The sequence below is a fragment of the Agelaius phoeniceus genome, chromosome 20 (genome assembly GCF_051311805.1).
Source record: "Agelaius phoeniceus isolate bAgePho1 chromosome 20, bAgePho1.hap1, whole genome shotgun sequence".
Classification (NCBI taxonomy): domain Eukaryota; kingdom Metazoa; phylum Chordata; class Aves; order Passeriformes; family Icteridae; genus Agelaius; species Agelaius phoeniceus.
This window is the reverse complement of record NC_135284.1, coordinates 8,321,288-8,338,867: the sequence shown is the minus strand read 5'-3', so window position 1 is coordinate 8,338,867 and position 17,580 is coordinate 8,321,288. Positions and strand designations below refer to the sequence as shown.

The 17,580-nt window shown below is 37.7% G+C and overlaps 1 protein-coding gene across 6 annotated transcripts in view; it reads right to left on the bottom strand.

Moving 5' to 3' along the window:
- Window positions 1–17,580, bottom strand: part of GTF2I (general transcription factor IIi) — a 72,893-nt gene that overhangs the window by 42,686 nt on the left and 12,627 nt on the right. For 5 of the 6 annotated variants that reach the window (XM_077188562.1, XM_077188557.1, XM_054646931.2 and 2 more), the window contains exons 4-11: window positions 11,343–11,477; window positions 10,813–10,996; window positions 10,593–10,621; window positions 9,533–9,581; window positions 8,794–8,837; window positions 7,024–7,041; window positions 6,864–6,941; window positions 1,123–1,182 (exon numbers count right to left, since the gene is read on the bottom strand). In XM_077188562.1, the coding sequence (XP_077044677.1) occupies window positions 1,123–1,182; window positions 6,864–6,941; window positions 7,024–7,041; window positions 8,794–8,837; window positions 9,533–9,581; window positions 10,593–10,621; window positions 10,813–10,996; window positions 11,343–11,477 (597 nt within the window). The remainder of the gene's footprint in view (window positions 1–1,122; window positions 1,183–6,863; window positions 6,942–7,023; window positions 7,042–8,793; window positions 8,838–9,532; window positions 9,582–10,592; window positions 10,622–10,812; window positions 10,997–11,342; window positions 11,478–17,580) is intronic. The other variant, XM_077188559.1, reaches the window with a different exon arrangement.

Genomic DNA, 17,580 nt, shown 5'->3' with positions numbered 1-17,580 from the left:
GTTTCTGCACTATGATGATTTCCAGAACAGGCTGCAAGGCCAACAATCAAACATGGCAGGGAAATTCATGATCACAATGCTTTAGTTGGGGCAGAGTGCCCCAACAACACAAGCAGGATTAGCCAATCAACACTCACTGTGAGAAAGAGCAATTTGTACTTAACTGCACTACAGTTAAACAAAGGCAAGCTAATTGTATCAGAAACTCTATCAAAATTAAGCAGCAGTGCATGAAGGAACATATTTTAGTTATTCCAGGAGAGTAAAGCTGCACTTATACATTTTGAAGAGTATTTTCCTTTAGATCTCTCTATGCTTAAGTATTATACCATGCTGATGGTTTCCTTTACAAATATAAAGTAAAAAGATACCAGAGTCAAAATACATAAGGAATGTTTAGCAATTTTTAATCCTTACTATTCAAAGTAAGGATTTTTACTGCAGAAATTCCAGAATTATTTTGTTCATGTGAACAAGACTGAGAACACCTTTTCCTCATCTTAGAAATTTATGGCAGCAGGAACATTCTGACCTTACTATGAAATTCATAGTGTTAAATGCAGGTTGATATTTTCTAGTCTTTGCAAATAGGCAATCCAATATTTTTAATGTAAACTGTAAACTGTTGAAAAAAATTGCACCATTTTTTGTAAAGGCATTTCAGCTATTACAGAGTTTTGCCAAGGTACTGCTTTGACTAACACTGACTTTCTATTTATTTATTTATTTATGTGCTCATTCACCTCACACTGACCTGAAAAACATAGTTAAGTTGCACTTACAATTTATAAAGCTGAGTTTTATTAAAGTCTATAAGTCATTATAAAACAGACTGAATTTCTTGAGAAACATACCAATTTACACAAAAAACTTGTGCTTTAGAGTGATCAACCTGATGCTCCTCTTTGAATTTAGAAAAGGAAGAAATTAAGTTTCCATCTACATGTCTGTCTACTCAGACAGCTGGAAATTAAAGTAATAGTAATTTTCATTTCTATTCATGTTTAAGTTCCAATACCCTCAGTTTTTTTGGCAAATCAAGTAGCAAAGCTGTGACAATCAAAACTTACATACTCAATTTCTAAAACAGATGTGAGGAAAAAATACAAGTAAAAGATCTACCTGTGTAACTTTTTCCAGGAGCAATGTTTTCATCTACCTCTGGTGTTTTGGAAGGGCCTGCTTGAGAACAGAGAGAACAGTTTTTAAGGGTGTCTCACAACTAACACATACTTCCAGCCCATACAGGAATTTACCAAATAACTTCTAATTTCCTATATTATGTGCTCACTTCATACTTTCTGTAATGTTAAACTTTGGAAAGACTCTGTTAAATATTAAATATTTATAAATCCTTACTTACTTGGTTCAACAGAATAAAAATGGGGTTAGTGGCAGCATGGTGCATTTCTTAGACGACTGAACAGTCAAGAGACTCATGCTGAACAGCAGGTTTCAACTAATAAACTAATTTTTAAAAAAGAAATGTTGATGGTTCTGCCTTTCTTCAAGGACACTTTAATCACTAGATCTTTTTCCTGTTCATTAAAGCTAATATTCCTAAGGAGTATTCTTTGACCTCAACATTCCTATCTACATTTAACACATAGATTCACAGGGATTAAAGTAATTTATGACATTCCAAGGCTGTTTACTTTTCATTACAACAGTTCTTTTGAAGACAACAGACTGGCTAAAAAAGACTGGTGCAGAAAGCAGCACAGAAACTACACTTAACCTGTTATTAACACTCCTAAATTATTTGTGGTTATTTAGTGTTAATTTATTTATGTTTATTTGTGTTTATTTAGTGTTTATTAACACTAAATAAATGAACACTCCTAAAACCCTGCTGCTTACTGCTGTGGCTCTCCTGCAGCTGTGCTAGAAGGGTGAGCTGCTTACAGCACAAACAACACCACACTGAGCAAGAGGCCATTCTGCACCACAGAAACAGCAGAGGGATGGAAACCCTGCTATGTGTGGCAAACAGGAGTAACTGGAACTCATTTGGACTAATTGTTCTGTGCAAATCCCACAAATTCTGTGTGCATTTGCAAAAGCAATCTGCAGAAGCTCATACAGGTGACCAGAAATTCCAGTTGTTTAGAGATATGTTCATAAATGTATCAGCAAGAGTATTAATAGTTCCACAAGAGAAAAGCTACTGTTAATTCATAAGGCAATGGAATATTCTAAACTCTATTGCATCTGCACACTAAGAAAGAAAATACAGAAAAGACTATTGTGGAGAGCTTTTGGATAATTGGCTAGCTGAGAAAGGTCACTTTGACATGATGCTGTTGGATAAGTTTTGAGGAAACAAGCTGGGGATTAAGTAATCAGTGTCCAATCCCTGACAAGAGTCATGGTGACCTTGCTGCAACATGAAGATGGAGGAGTGAATCTTTTGCCAGAAAAATGAAGATAGCCTTGGGTAGAATAGCCACAGGAATGTAGATGTAGAAACAAAATAATTATTAGAGTATAGAAGTAGGTGTGGTTGATGTATGTGTGTTTAACCAATAATGAGCTCAGCTTTGTACTATGTATAAGCTTCATGAACACCAATATAAATATGTGTGAGCTATCAATAAACTTTGGGATTTGCTGATCACTCATATTGAGTGCTGTTCTTCCTCCGCCGACCCGACAGACTATTGTCACAATCAGACTTCTTCAGTATTTCACTCAACTGAAAGTACATACACACTATCAAATAAGTGAATATCTAAGTATTAAAGAAAATAGTGGTAATTAGATGGTTACAATAATGCTAACTTGAACAGCTCTGCCTCATTTGATTATTCAGATTTTCAAAGAGATTAAAGATGAACAGCATTTCAAGTGAGGAACCTATGCAAAGTTCTTTGCTTGAAACACATTTCTTTCAGCTTAGATCTGCTCCTGCCACTTTTCTTTGCTGGAGGAAGGTGTTTCCCCCCACCTCCCCCCTTTTTTTTTAACCTGTTTACTTCAGAGGAGCTCCCTGATTTTGTTCCTAACACAGCTCCACAAAGACTGATGTTGGCACAGCCTGGATCATAGTCCAAAGATGGGGAAAAACGAGGAGGAAAAGGAGCCAGAGACACTGGTGGTCCTCCAGGCCTCACCTCTCAGAAAGAATTCTCATACCAATAGTGGGATCTGCAGCTGTTAGGGGGAGTGGAAATAGAACACAACCCCCTGTGTGTGCTGAAAATGTCTCCATGGACTAAATTTGCTTTTATTTAAAGCAGCATATTCAGCAGATGCACCCAGTCAGGTTTGGCATTTCCTAAGAACTCCTGTGAACATGCAATTATTATTACTCACAAGGCACTGACACAAAAAAGTATGCATCCCACTACAACCAAATATCTCAAAATATGCACAGCTTTGCATTTATTCCTTAATTCAGAAATCCTGACAGGATTGTTTTAACCCCATATTCTGAAGTATTCTCTGAATTGCTTTATCTTTGTGCCAAATACATGCTGTGACAGCAGTAAAAAAGGAAAACTAATAGTCTTTCATGCATTTAAACTTGAATATTTCTCTAGTTAAAAAGATAAAATTAGTAGATTTACAGCCTTTGGGATTAAGCACAGAGAACTCAGTCCTTTTATCTGTAATACTGATAAAAACTACAATACATGTAGTAAAACCATTAGATTTTTTTTCAAAAGTGACCAACACAGATTATTTCATAAAACTTGAACATTTTTTCCATATTATGAGGTTTGGACAGAGGAAAAAAGCAGTATGAAAAAGTTGTTTCAGAAATTAAAACATGTCAAACAATAGATTCTGCTATCCTAATTTAGTAAGGACTAGAAAATTAAATTTAAAAGAGTTCCACCAACAAGAAATATTAATAAAACCAGATACATTTCCACTTTACTGCATTAATGCACACAACAGGCAGAAATACACAGATATGACATAACCAAGGAAAGCAAAAATCAAGTACAGTGGTAACCAGATGAAAAGAATTTCCCTCTTTGATTAACAGGAAGAGTTAGTGTGCCACCCAGGCACATGGCACGTTGATCAGCATTACAGATCTTTGAAAGGAAGCACTTAGAACAAAAATACAACCATTAAATTTTATCAGTGAATCACTTTCTCCAGGAAGCCCAAGCAGATTTCTGTTCCCTAATACTTAAGCTGTTTCTTCTCAGAAATGGATAAGCCTGGCTTTTGCTGTAGCTTATTTTTAGCAAAATGTATTACCTTATCTGTTTTCTTTATTTTGTAGCATCTCTCCAAAGGCAATGCTGGGGCAGACTATGTCATTCCTCAGGAACACCCCTTAGAATAAGCAATTTTTAAAGGTTCACTTCTTGGACAGCACCACCACCCACACACAAACACCTATGTGCCTCCAGAATTTATAGCTCTATAGTCTGGACAACCTTTGGCTTGAATCAGAGTGATAGCTACAAAGAGAATGAAGGGGAAGCTGCTTTACTTGTCTAGTCAGCATGACTTGACATGAAAGTGAAAACATCTTTTAGCTCACAGCACCCCATCACTTTTACAAATATACTCTGTCTTGTTTTAAATGCCAGGCAGAGAGGGGGAGTCATCCCTCAAGCACTGATAGTGGGGCCCTGGAAAATGTACAAAATAATCTTTGAAAATATTGGGCTTTGTGTTTTCTCAGATCACTGCATCTGCGTAAGCAGTATGATAAAAGATATAATTGTTAGATGAGATGATTGTTTAGTAATTAAATATAATTATTATAGAACCATAAGAAGAATCGTGAGAAACGATGTTGGAAATTTAAAGGAGGCTATGTTTAGCTGAAATCTGTGTATATAATAGAACAATATAAGTTTAATAATTAACATGAAAGTTATGTATGGTTGGAATCAGATTTGGGTGGAAATCACCCCGATTCCCAGAGCTCTTCAATAAAATCACTGCATATAATCACTTATGTGATTATGTGTTTTTGAACACTAACAGCACCACTTTATCAGAAAGAAAGAGATATATATTTCTCTCCCTCAATCAGAAGATTTAAATTTAGAGTTCTTTGAAAGACAACAGAAATCCCCCCCTGTCAAATGTGCTTAGACTTCACTCTGGAAGCATATGGCATGACTTGGATTTCTCAGATGCAGTGCAATGGACACTATTTTGTAAAGAAGCAATTTCAGGGCAGACTCTCCTCAGATGGCATTGAGTTTCATTGTGGGCTATTGGCCAAATTCTGACATCATTTGTATGCATGAAATGGAAAACCACAATGGGGATAAAAAGCAAAAGAATGGGAAGACTTGGCATTGGAATGAACAATGATTAGGTTGTCTTCACACCACTATCTACTTTTACTACACTACTAAATCATGCCTGTAAACCACTAATTTGCCTAGCCTGTAAAACTCCAAGGCCAGGCAATGTACACATATGAAGAGCAGATAATCCTAACACCACTCCAGTTCTGCACTCAAAGGGTGACACTTTGCTATGCCATGGTTGAGGTCTCTCTGAATGATGCTCTTATATTTCTTGAGATATGCCAGGATGAAAATATTGATTCCAGATCCCCATAGTTAGTTATTAAAGCACATTAGCAAATAGTCTCGAGAATCCTCATGTCTGAACACACACAAAATGTTATCTCAATAATATATAATATTACAAAATTAAGGGATGTGCTGTTTGCACTTCACTGTTGAACATGTAACTGTCATTGAGAGATGTGTGGCAGCTTGCCCTTGTTTCTCTGTATTACTCAATTAACCTAATGACAAGTACACATAGGTTAAAATTATAAATTTAACGTTTTACTTATTTTATATTGCCATTTATAGTCACAATTTCTTAATTACCGTTCATGCCAACATAAAGAAAAAACAATTTCCGTTTTCTCCTAGCTGAGGTCAATGTGCAAACCAGATACATAGAGGTGAGGCAAAACAACTGGGAGAAAACTTAAAACATACATGGAGGCTGAGCCATGGGCCTCATGAATATTGTTTTGCTTTGTCCACATAAATAAACCTTTCAATACAATTTTGACACATACTGGTCATTCCTACAAAGGAAGTGATTGATACACTTCAGTCACAGAATCATAGAATGGCTGACTGTATGATATACAGTGTATAAAAGTTACTGAAACTTTAAAGAAAAAATTCAAGCATTGCTCTAGATAGCATCACTAGAAAGGTTTATTTCCCATTTAACAAAGTCATTGAATTATAGTCTGCACACTGTACCCCCAGAAAAATACATCAAGCAATTTCAAAACTTCTTCAGACCAAACACACACACATGGCTTTGGGATGAAGTTGTTCTTTAGGTCTTTTGGTATTCCTCCTAAAACTTACATGATAGGATGTCGCAGACATCTTTCATGAAAAATCCTTTCTTAGGATTTTCCTTGTGAGAAGCTGCAGTTTCAGCAACCAAAATAAACAATGGTTATCTGCTGCTGTGGAATGCAACAGGTAGACCCATGATTGGTCTCCTGTGGGTGTTTGGATTTCCTGACCACTCATGGCAGAGCTGGCTCTTGCTCTCTGTCTGAGACACAGATCTTTGTTATTCGTTCTTTTCTATTCTTACCTTAGCTAGCTTCTGAAGAAACCTTTTCCTTTCTATTTCTTTTTAGTATAGTCTTAATGTAACATATATCATAAAATAATAAATCAAGCCTTCTGATCATGGAGTCAACATTCTCATCTCTTCTTCATCCTGAAAATCCTTGTGACCGCAGTCACAATAGGAAATGCTGTATCCTAACAGAGCTAAATAACTGCATGTTTAATGACCAAAAATTACTAAAAAGAGAGGCATGGAGGGATCAACACTTAGGCAACCAATCCTTTCATGAGATAAACACATATGAAAATTAGTATCATTACCTGGAGTATTAAACTGATAGTAGTTAGGATCATCTCTTTCCTGTTTCATTGTTACTGTTGACAATTTGGAAGAAATTCCTGTAGAAGCAACAAAGGAATCAAATATGGAAACCAATAATAAGCAGATTCTTAAAACAAACAAACAAAAAAAAGCACTCACCATGATCCTCATTGGTCTCTATTAAAAAAAAAAAAGAAAGAAAAAGGAAAAAAATACAAAACATTACACATTTGTTGAGCTAAAACAATGGCAACAAAGTGACCTGCTGGTTTCTTATGTTTCAGTTTGGTCAACCCCAGAAATAATCTAGGATTAAATACCTCCCAACAAACTGGGCTTCCCTGAAGATGCTGTCTCAGATCTGAAGAATATTTTTTAAATGGGCTCTTTCCTCTTTGCATGCTACCACAGGAAAAAAATATATTTTATCACACATTGTGCTAAAAGACCTGGGAAAGCTCCTGTTCATTCTTCTGTGAGAATTACTTAAAATGCCTAAGAAGTGCAGGAAATAGTCTGGGACTGACTTAGCAAAAAGTTCATGTTAATGCTTTGTGTATGTAAAAATGGAGGGTGCCTAAACCACAAATTTCAAGTTGTGAAGCACAAATAACAAGAGCAAAAAGCTGAACTACATATGAAAACTTAATTCTAAGAAGAAATTGAGCAGTGCAGCTGAACCCAGCAAAAGGGAAAGGCAGCAGTTTATCTCCCAGCACACCAGCTGTCTGGCTGGCTTTAGTGGGATTACCCATGCTGTTATCTCCCAGCACACACCTCAGCATCACTCTGCCACAGATCACAATGCCTTGGGCAATCATCTGCTACCTGCAGAGCAACTTAGCAATGATCTGGCAATCTTTAAATAACAAAGAACACATCTTGTTATTTATGAACTTTTTATTTCTATTTTAGCTGGAAAATGGTCATTTTGTTATTTTCAATGTTTTAGGAATATTAACAAATAAATTCTTCTCTAAATTACATAAAGATAAATTTAGTCTACAATGCTGTCCTAGGGTGATGTTATGATGCTTGTATCCCCATTCATATGTTCTGTTAATGTTGGATATTCTGTTCTGTACCTTTCAGACTGGCTCTGAAGAGGGAAAGTTTTGTTTTGGGTTTCTTATCAGCCTGGTGGGACACAGAGACTGCAGCTTTTGCTTTTTCTGCTTTTGCTTTTCCTTTGCTCCCTCTCGCTCTTGCTTGCTTCACTTCTGCTTGCTTTGCTCATTAGCTAGTTTAGCTAAACTAAACTAATTAGTCCAAATTTCTTCCTGGACTGTTTCTCCTTTCCTTTTTCTGACCATTTCAAACCTGCTCCACACTGGGACCTGGGAACACCGAGAGTTTGCCCCTTGTGGCTGCAGCAGCTGCCCCAGCACAGGAGGGACTGAGAACAGAGTGACCACCCCCAGAGAGACTTTCTGAATTTGTCATCTCTTTTTAGAGTGGTGTCACCTGGTATTGTTCATTCTGTGTGCTGGGGGTGCTGTGCCTGTTCAATAAACAGGTTCTTTCCACTTCTCTCCAAGGAATCCTTCCCAAACCAGTTGGGGGGCGAGGCCATGTGGGTTTGCTTTCTGGAGGGGCCCTAATTTGGGAATTCTCCTCCAAATTTGCCCTAAACCAGGACAAATGCATTACAAATTTTTGTAATTTCCCTCTTGAAATGGAAGCATTTGGCTAGGGTTTAATACTTGATAAAAACTCCAACTGAAAAACGGACAGTTTCAAGGAAAGAGATGTTTTTCTGTGTCACCAAGGATGTCTATTTGCTACTTTTCTTTTTTTTTTTGAGCTTTTTTTTCTTGTTTTTGCTTAAGTTCAGTCTTCTAACAGAACATGGTTTTGGGTGGGTTTTTTGGTTTATTTTTTCTTTTTTTTTTTTTTGTCCTGCAAATAAAGGCAAAATTTTGAACATACCAGAATCCTTGCTTGGTTCCGTTTTCACATTAACAGGAGGACAACTATAAAATTAAGCAAATCAAAATGAATGACATTATTAAAAACAAACCTTAGATTTCTGGGAAGTTCTTAAAGCTTGATAGCTTGTTAAGCAAAACCAATCTCTCAGAATTTTTTCTAACAAGAACATAAAATTAAAAACCCCTGCATATTGGCTTATCTGATTTTTTACAACTGAATTGCCAGCAATCTCCTATTCCTACATTTTTTGGAGGCATACCCAATATTCAGACCATGTTTAGCATTTAATGAGAGGCAAACACAGAAGTACAGAAAACTGATCCCTGTTGTCACATTAACAATTTTTTGATATATTACGGATACAGTATCTTCATTTACTAATTTTTTAAAAAAATCACTTTTTTCAAATTGAGGAGGGGGAAGGAAGCAACATTACATCTGTTCTCCCTCACTGCTGTACCATAAAACATGGCAAACTTATCCCTGACTAACAGACTGTGAATTAAGAATTGGGCTAATTAAACTAAAGAGAAACTTTGCCATTTGTTTAACTTGTAACAGTTTCCTTACAAACAATGATCAAAAATAAGAGAAGACTGAACTTCATGCTTTTTATAATGCCAAGCAAACAAAAGTTATTCAAAGGTCAGCTGGGCAGAAAAAGCACATTAAGACAAAGATAACAACATGAAAATAGATAGCTGATTTAAAAAATTCTACATTATTTAAAATTCACCTTTCACATGGGGGTATAACTGAACGTGAAGGAGCTGTCACATCAGCTTCTGAAAGTTAAAAGACAATATTTGAATTTCCTGTACTCCATGTACTTTCAACACAAATTGAAAATATAACATTGATTCCACAAAGCAAAAGCCTGTTCACATTTTACAAGCATATGTGCATATTTTCCTCATTCACAGATAATGAAAGATCCCATTAAGCTGTACTGAGACACAAACAGCTTTAGAATGTCACAGCACACTGAAAACCTATCTTGTATTTTGATAGTACTATATTATTAACAGAATTTCTGTAATATTCCATCTCTAGTCCTCAACCTGAGCATAGGCACACATCTCTAATTTTACTAATGAAGCATCAACTTCTGGCTCTTTCACTTAAGAAATTAAATTTTTCCTTTTTGACCACATTCCCACAGAGATTGCTTCATCATTTTCATAAAACAAATCCCCACACTTCTGTATTTAGCAAGTAAAATAACATGATACCATAAAAGGAGGAGGAGAGGGGATTTCTCCTAAGCTAGAAGTGAATCTCTCTAGAGTTTTACAATACTCACTCTAGCTCAGAGGCTTTCAGATATAGAGGCATTCATAGGAACTACAACACCTAGCCACTTCAGAAGATTAAGTTACATTTTAAAATTAAATATAAATGCCAAAATCAGCTGGGTAGTGGAACCCAAGCACTAGAAAGTCTTGGCATCTTCTAAAAACTGAAAGCAATCCTTCCAATATTCACTTCTCCTTCTCCTAGGACACCATTCAATTCACATTAAATTGAAATTCAGTATAAGAATGAAGAATGAAACAGAATGGATTTGATCAATGAAACAGAATGAATTTCATCTCTAATATTAGAGTTGCTCCTGGCAAATGCATAAATGAAAGGTTATATATAGGAAAGGGCTCCTTATAAGTAAGGCAACCCACAGTTCAGAAATTTCTGCACAGTTTGCCACTTTATTTACATGACCAAATGCTCTACATTTATTGCTACCTAAACTCAAGTTCCAATCTTTTTCTGTTTAGTCTGAATAAGCATTAACTTACCTATCTGTTTCTTTGGTTCTACGAAAGGCCTGTGTGGAAATATGGGAAGAAAAATTCAGTTTTAGCAAAGACATTGTTAATTACTTGGTAGTGTACATTACAGAGAAAATTCCTGTTTAAGAGAAACAGTCTGCAGTGTATTTAATTTAAAATTAAAATAGATTTTACTTAAGTACAAAACCAAATTTGACAGACAAGCACAAGAAAAAGAACAAATAACCTGTTGATACTAAATGAGATCTCTGATTTGTGTTCCAAAATCCATTTCAGGGTGGAAACATCATAATTTGATGGATGTTTAAATGTGACTCCTTCAGGCAGGCCCTGCACTATCACAGCAGACTGGTTCCTCTGAATCTCTTCATATGGCACAGGTACTGCCGTTGACTTTCCTAAAGCTTTACCTAGAAAAAAAAGAGGAATTGTTTTGATGTTGAGACTGCTGAAGTTAGCAAAAGGATGAGTCCCTCACAAAACTTTGTAACTTTGGACAGAACTGGAGCAAAAGCAAAGTGTGGATGCAAATCTTCTCAGAAAACCAAATACTGCTGGCACTAATGTGCACTGTGCAATGATCTCAAATCACATCCCACAAAACACATCACAAAGAACCACTACATGTGTGTTTTTCAGAAACAGCTACTAAAAGTTTCTAAAAACAGCAGTGTAGTTGGAAGGCTAAGATCATGCAGTTTTTTCCTTCCAAATGGAATAAAAATTTAAAAATCTAGAAGAATTTAAAGGACCCACCATAGGAAAAGCAGAAAAACTCCTCCACAGACTTTCTAAGAGCCTCCAGCTCCTCAGCATCCAGCGTCTGTCTGTTTACAGCTGGTGTAGTCTTTGTTTTCTGCAGTTCTGGAGGCCTGCCCTCCTCTGTAACACCTGGCAGTTATTTAGAAAAATAAGACAAGCATAAAATAGGAAGTTATTACAAGTGCCTAGTCCCACCACTTTACACTAGAGATTCTCAAGCAGGAAACCTGCCAGGAAATTGCAAGGGTTTACTTGTATTAGAAGCAAATGCACACATCTACGTATGTAAGCAATGAGCAAATTTAAATTTACACCAGAATTATTATATCCTCACTACAATCTTTGCAAATATCACTCCCTGAAGAACATGAATGACAAATTAAGAGACACATCCAAGAAGGCTTTCTTTGGCATGAAGAGGTTGAAAATACTATTAATCTCACAGGAGGATAATAAAATGCTAAACTGCCAAGAAAAAAAGGACCAACAGAGTCACCAAGGAAAAAGTAAAATGCCAGTGTGAAGGGTCCCATAGCTCTCTAGCGCTGTGCATGTCATCTTATGCAGCAGTTCTGTTATGTCCTGGTTTATTTATTCTGTATGTGTTCACAGAACATTTAACAGAAGGGATCTGACTTTTGCCATGACAGCTCATCTCTTTCAAAGAACATTATTAAGTACACACCTCCTACTGCTGAATAAGAGGAGCTACAAACAAGACATCATCACTCAAACAGAGAAGATTTCAGTCCTACATCTTGTTCTAGTCTCTGAGCAAAAGTCACTGCAAAAGGAGTGAGGAAGTAAGAACACTTCCAGTATTAAAAAGATTAAAAAGCAAACAGAAGCGATGGCTTCGGGTGGCAGCCTTCCTTTCTCATAACTCAATTCTTGCTAAGATTTACTGAGAATCATCCAGCAAAACCAGGGGCAAACAACAGAGATATGCTTGCCTACCTTGAAGGAAAGGCAAGGGAGATCTGTGTTCCTTTGTGCAAGAGCATGATCAGGGCTGAAGCTGTGTCATGACTTCACCACGAGCCAGCACAGCAGTAAGCCTGAAACACTGGGATGTGCATCACCAGGACTGCTGGCATCACAATTCTACACTGACACAAGAAAACAAACATCAGTTTGAACAACTGATTACAAATGGGCTGTGAAATGAGCTGAAGCAGCAATGTTTTTAGTAAAACCACATTTATCATCTTAAAAACGTGTATCTTCTTTTCAAAGAGAATCTCATCCCTCCTGTGCAGATCATACATCTGCTTCATGCCCTGCAAACCCACCTCCCTGTGACATTTAGTTTGCCAGCTCTTCAGGCCTGAAACTTTTGCATTCTCTGCAGTATGACAGGACCTATCAGAACATGAAAAATAATGCAAAACTGGGATATTGTTATATACCTGTAACACAGGTGCCTAATCAATGACAGCATTTAGGATTTGCCTGTGGACTTGGGATAAGACATCAGCTTCCATTTACAGCTACATCTAATGTAGCTTTTTGAGTGGGCATTTTTCCTCTGTAAGAAACTGATTCACTGAAAATGCCTTTACTGCCAGCAGCTGCAGAAAGTGTACCCACACTTTCTAAAAACAATAAACAAACCAAAATTAAGATGACAACACTGCCCCTCTTCATATGAAAATGAAAAGCAGACAGAAAGGTGGAGAAACTTTCCTAACTAGAAGACAAACCCTTATGGGTTTTTTTCATTACATGGTATTTATGCATTTTCTTAAGATCACATTATGCATCTGCCTCCCTAATCCCTGCCACAATCATTGGCTGATTTTAATCAAGACTCACAGACAGCAAGATTTGTAACAGCCCTGCAGAACTGATCAAACCTAGCAGGCATTCACTCCTCTGGCCCTGCTGATGGACACACCAACTCCTGGAGGTTACACAACTTCACAGGCTCTTCCAAAGCCCTTGCCACAATTACTGGAACCCTGAGCAGGATTTGGGCTGCCTCTGGGAGGGGATGTCAAGGACATATGCAACAAGATCTGGTGCAGAAGAGGGATGAGGGGGCTGATTTATGGCTCACAAAGGGTGAGGAATGGATATATGGTAAAAGAACAGCATTCTGCACAGTTGTGAGCAGCCTGTGGAATTAGTTTCATTACTCTTCTGGATTCAGTAGGACTACAACTACACAACTCCCAACAACCCTCATTTTGCAATGAGAGTCAATATATGCTTAAGTGTCTCTGATTTTCTTTGACTCTCTAGATGTTTTGGGGTTCTTTAGAATATCCTTTCCTCCAGGTCTGACAGTCCAGCATACCACTCAGCTGGAAAAGCAATCTCCCAGCTGTCCCCATTCCAAGCAACAAATCCAGCACTGTCCTCATCTCACCAAAGAATAAGAAACAAAGAAATTAAGCTTTAGCAGAAAAACAATCTACTTAACTGAAACTTCCTCAAAAAAAAAAAAAAAGACCTGAAGATGAGATGCTCAATAGAGAACAGCTGGCACAATTTGGTATCTGCAGCTGATAGAGCTCAGGACTCCACTAGCAAAAGAGCTGTAAGTCCCATGGCAGTTAAGGCATCTTAGAACATCAAAAGGTTTTTTATCAGGTGGCTTTCAATCCCTCAGGGAGAGAAAAACAAGAAGTAATTTTAAGAATATGAATGTGACCCCTGCACAGGCATTCTGAGAGGCAACTTAAGAGCAACAACAATCTTGTGACACCACTCCCATACATGTATTTAGTTATTTGTACTTAATGAAAGTTACTGCAAAGAAAGAGGGAAAGTAAATGGGTGCATAGCTAAAAGCATTTTGCTTTGGTTATAATGTCATTCACTCAATTCATCTGTCAGCTTTTTAAGGCCACCCGGCTTTACAGTTCATGAAAATTGGAAAATTTCCTCAAATTAAAGAAAAGTCATTTTCTAATTATCAAAGGATCACTTGAACCACACAAAAAGCAGAATTTAGGAGGCACAAAATTTCAGGCACGAATTTTGTTTTCGACTCTTGAGGGAACAAGATGTGTGATTTCCAAGGAAATGGGACTGAACTTTCCCCACAGGTTTTTAAACCAGCTGTTAACTTCACACCCCTTGGCTGACTAGGCAGAGACAGAGCATTAAAGCTTTGTGGCAATCAAGCCAAGCAACCTAACTGTAAAAGTTACTCAGGAGGATTCAATGAGACAGAAGCCCAGCTGCAGATCTTCAAGCAGGTCCACAGTAGCCTAGTTTATGGGAAGAATGATTTTACTTGTCTGCAGATGATGGAATACATCCAAGAGCAAATAGGTATTCACATACCAAAAAAACATACTGAGGAGCCAAAGCTGACCAATCTTTCCCACAAAGTCTGTGGAGAACTGCATTCCAGTCATTCTTGGATGTGTTCTTACATAAAGAACACTCAGATTCTGAGCATTTCTGAAACTACAAGAAGTTCTCCCAACCTGTGGCTGGGTGGACATGAAGATACAGGTAAGAAGAGTGGAAGACCCTGGCCCAAAGTCTCCAGCAGGACTTGAAGTCAAACTCGGGCCCATAGCAGCTGCACTGTTAAGATCAGTGTGGAAACCCAAGGCCATCAGAAGAAAAAGGCTCCAAAAAGAAAGGACCTATCCAAGATGAACCACCTACAGGTGCAAGATGGCCCCATGTCAGGCAAATGAGCTCCAAGCCCTGGCACCACCAAAGAAACAAGCAGCATGACTGGGAGAGCTGCCAGAAGTTGCAGAACCAGCAGGACTAAGCTTCTCTGCAACCTACACATTAATGGTGCAGCAGCCAGTAGCAGTGGAAATGCTGGCAGAGGCAACTGGGATTTTGGAGAAGAATTGTCTCCTTGGCAGATGGGATGGAACACATGGTGCTGGGTAAATATCTTTCAAAGTCCAGAACAGGTGCCTGAAAAGGTGCTTCTGAGTCAGGAAGCTCTTCTGAAAGTTCCCTTTTGACAGGCAAATACGACCTGGGGAAAATAAGGCTTCCTCTGAGTTTTGGGGTTTCTTTGGATGCCTTATCAACTATCTCCAGCTCACATTCAAATGAGAATGAACTCCACAGAGCCCAAGGGAAACTGCCACGATGACAAAGATGAGCACTGAAGAGAACAGCATTCTCCAGATCCCCAGGAGTAAGTCCCCTGTTCAGAATAGCTGATAACCCACAACTCCAGAGCACTCCAGAGATGCCAATCCAGGCTCTTTATCTTGCCAAGGCCATGCAAGAGGAACTGAGGACCACACAATACACTTTAGCAAGGGACAGCAACTAAAACAAAGAGGTGCTGTTAGAGCAAGATGTACACGATCCTGATTGCTTACAGTGCAGAAGTATCTACATTTGTCCATAAGCTCAGTATGAGCAGGTGCTCAAAGAACATGCTATTTCTGTGTACAATACAAATTTACACAGGCCTAGAACATCTGACACTGCAGCTTACCCAAGACACATGTTCTGGACACAAGAACATGCAGTTCTACACTGACTGAAACAGTTTATTTCACCATGACATAGGGCTCACAGGGTTATTAAGCAGAGTTCAGAAGAATTAAGCAGAGTTCATTCATTCATTCTTCATTAAGCAGAGTTCAGAAGAATACATTATCTGACTCACTTTTAAATAATTAACGCCTGTTGACTGGTTTTGTCAACACTTACTACACAACTGTACTAAAAATTTAAAAAGCATTGTTATTATTAATTCCTAATATGTTTTCTTAAGGTAACAAGGTAAATGAGCTATGGGCAGGGCTCCTCCTTACCCTGCAGGAAGGCCTTAGGGAACCCATGTGGGTCAAAGTCATCATGAATGAAAACCACAGGAAACCAAACTCCAGTGCTGCTTTCATTATTTTTATCAGTTCTATAACTGATAAAAATATTATCAGTTTATCAGTTATTTTTATCAGTTCTATAACACTAAAAAGTGTACATGCTACTTCCTTCATAAACCTCATAAATATATTTCATCAGTTTAGCCCACTAAATTATACTCATTAATTTTAAAAAAGCAGCGGGTTTGAAGCCTGAGCCCTGCAAATTCTGAAAATGCTTCATACACTACTCAAATTACACAAAGGAACTGTGAAAAATGTAGAAATAAAGACTGAAGATATGTGCTGGCTTGCACAGAGTCAGATATAACCAGAGGTGTGCTTAGTAACTAGAATTCTGTTTCCATATTTAAAGAAATATGAAGATACTCATAAGGTATGAGGAGGTAATTCTCAATATTGTCAACACCACGTGCTCCAGGGACTGACATCACAGATGAATTTTTAAAGGTTTAATTCTAACAGCAAGATAAGAATCTCTTAGAAGCCTTTATCAGTCCTAAAGTAACAAGAAGGACTCAAGTCTCACTTGTTAAATATACAAAGAGCTGTGTCCTTCTGGATTCTTACAAAACACCTATTAAAATCTCAACTACCACTGCCTATTGCTCACTTTCATACTCAACTGAAGAAACAATGCAACAAGGAACTGTTGCATTTAGAGCAAAAGATATTACACTACAAACTTTATCAAGACTTCAAAGCTGCCAAAGGCAGTGATTGAATCAGCATCACCAGGAATATGTACTGCTATTACTTCTAAAAATTGTTGTTCTGAAGGAATGTTTTCTAGAATTATCAACATCATTCTCAGGGACAAAAGAAAACTGCTTCCAGCATCAAAACTCCCCTGAAAGCATGGGAGATGTGCACTTAGTGAAACCATGAAAGCAATGACTGACAATAGTTGACCTTGTTCAGATCTACACCATAATGTTCTGCAAGAATCATAATGGAAATACTGTTTTCAAAGTTAATATTCTTTAATCCTATCAGCCTGACAGCACAAAAACACAGCCCAAGAACAAGTATCTTGTAACTGGAATACAGCAAAAGGTGAGGATTATCAAAACTGATGTAGGATTTAAACACAGGCATGCATCTACAGAAACAACATCTCATACAGCCAAATACAAGCATGGATGAGAAGCCAGTGCTTCCCACAGTACAAAATCTGAAACAGAGATCTAGCCAGGAGATCAAACAGCAAATCCCCATAATTTCAGATTCCCTTCTAAAAGATGTGTCCAGTACACAAAGTTCCTGGCATATCAGGGCCCATGATACCACTGGACTGGCAATAAAACATAGTACTAGGATGTCAGGGAAGTCCTTTAAGTAACAAAAACAAGACAAAAAAGCAAACAAGTGAAAAACTGAACTCCCTCCCCAGTACTCAGATAGCA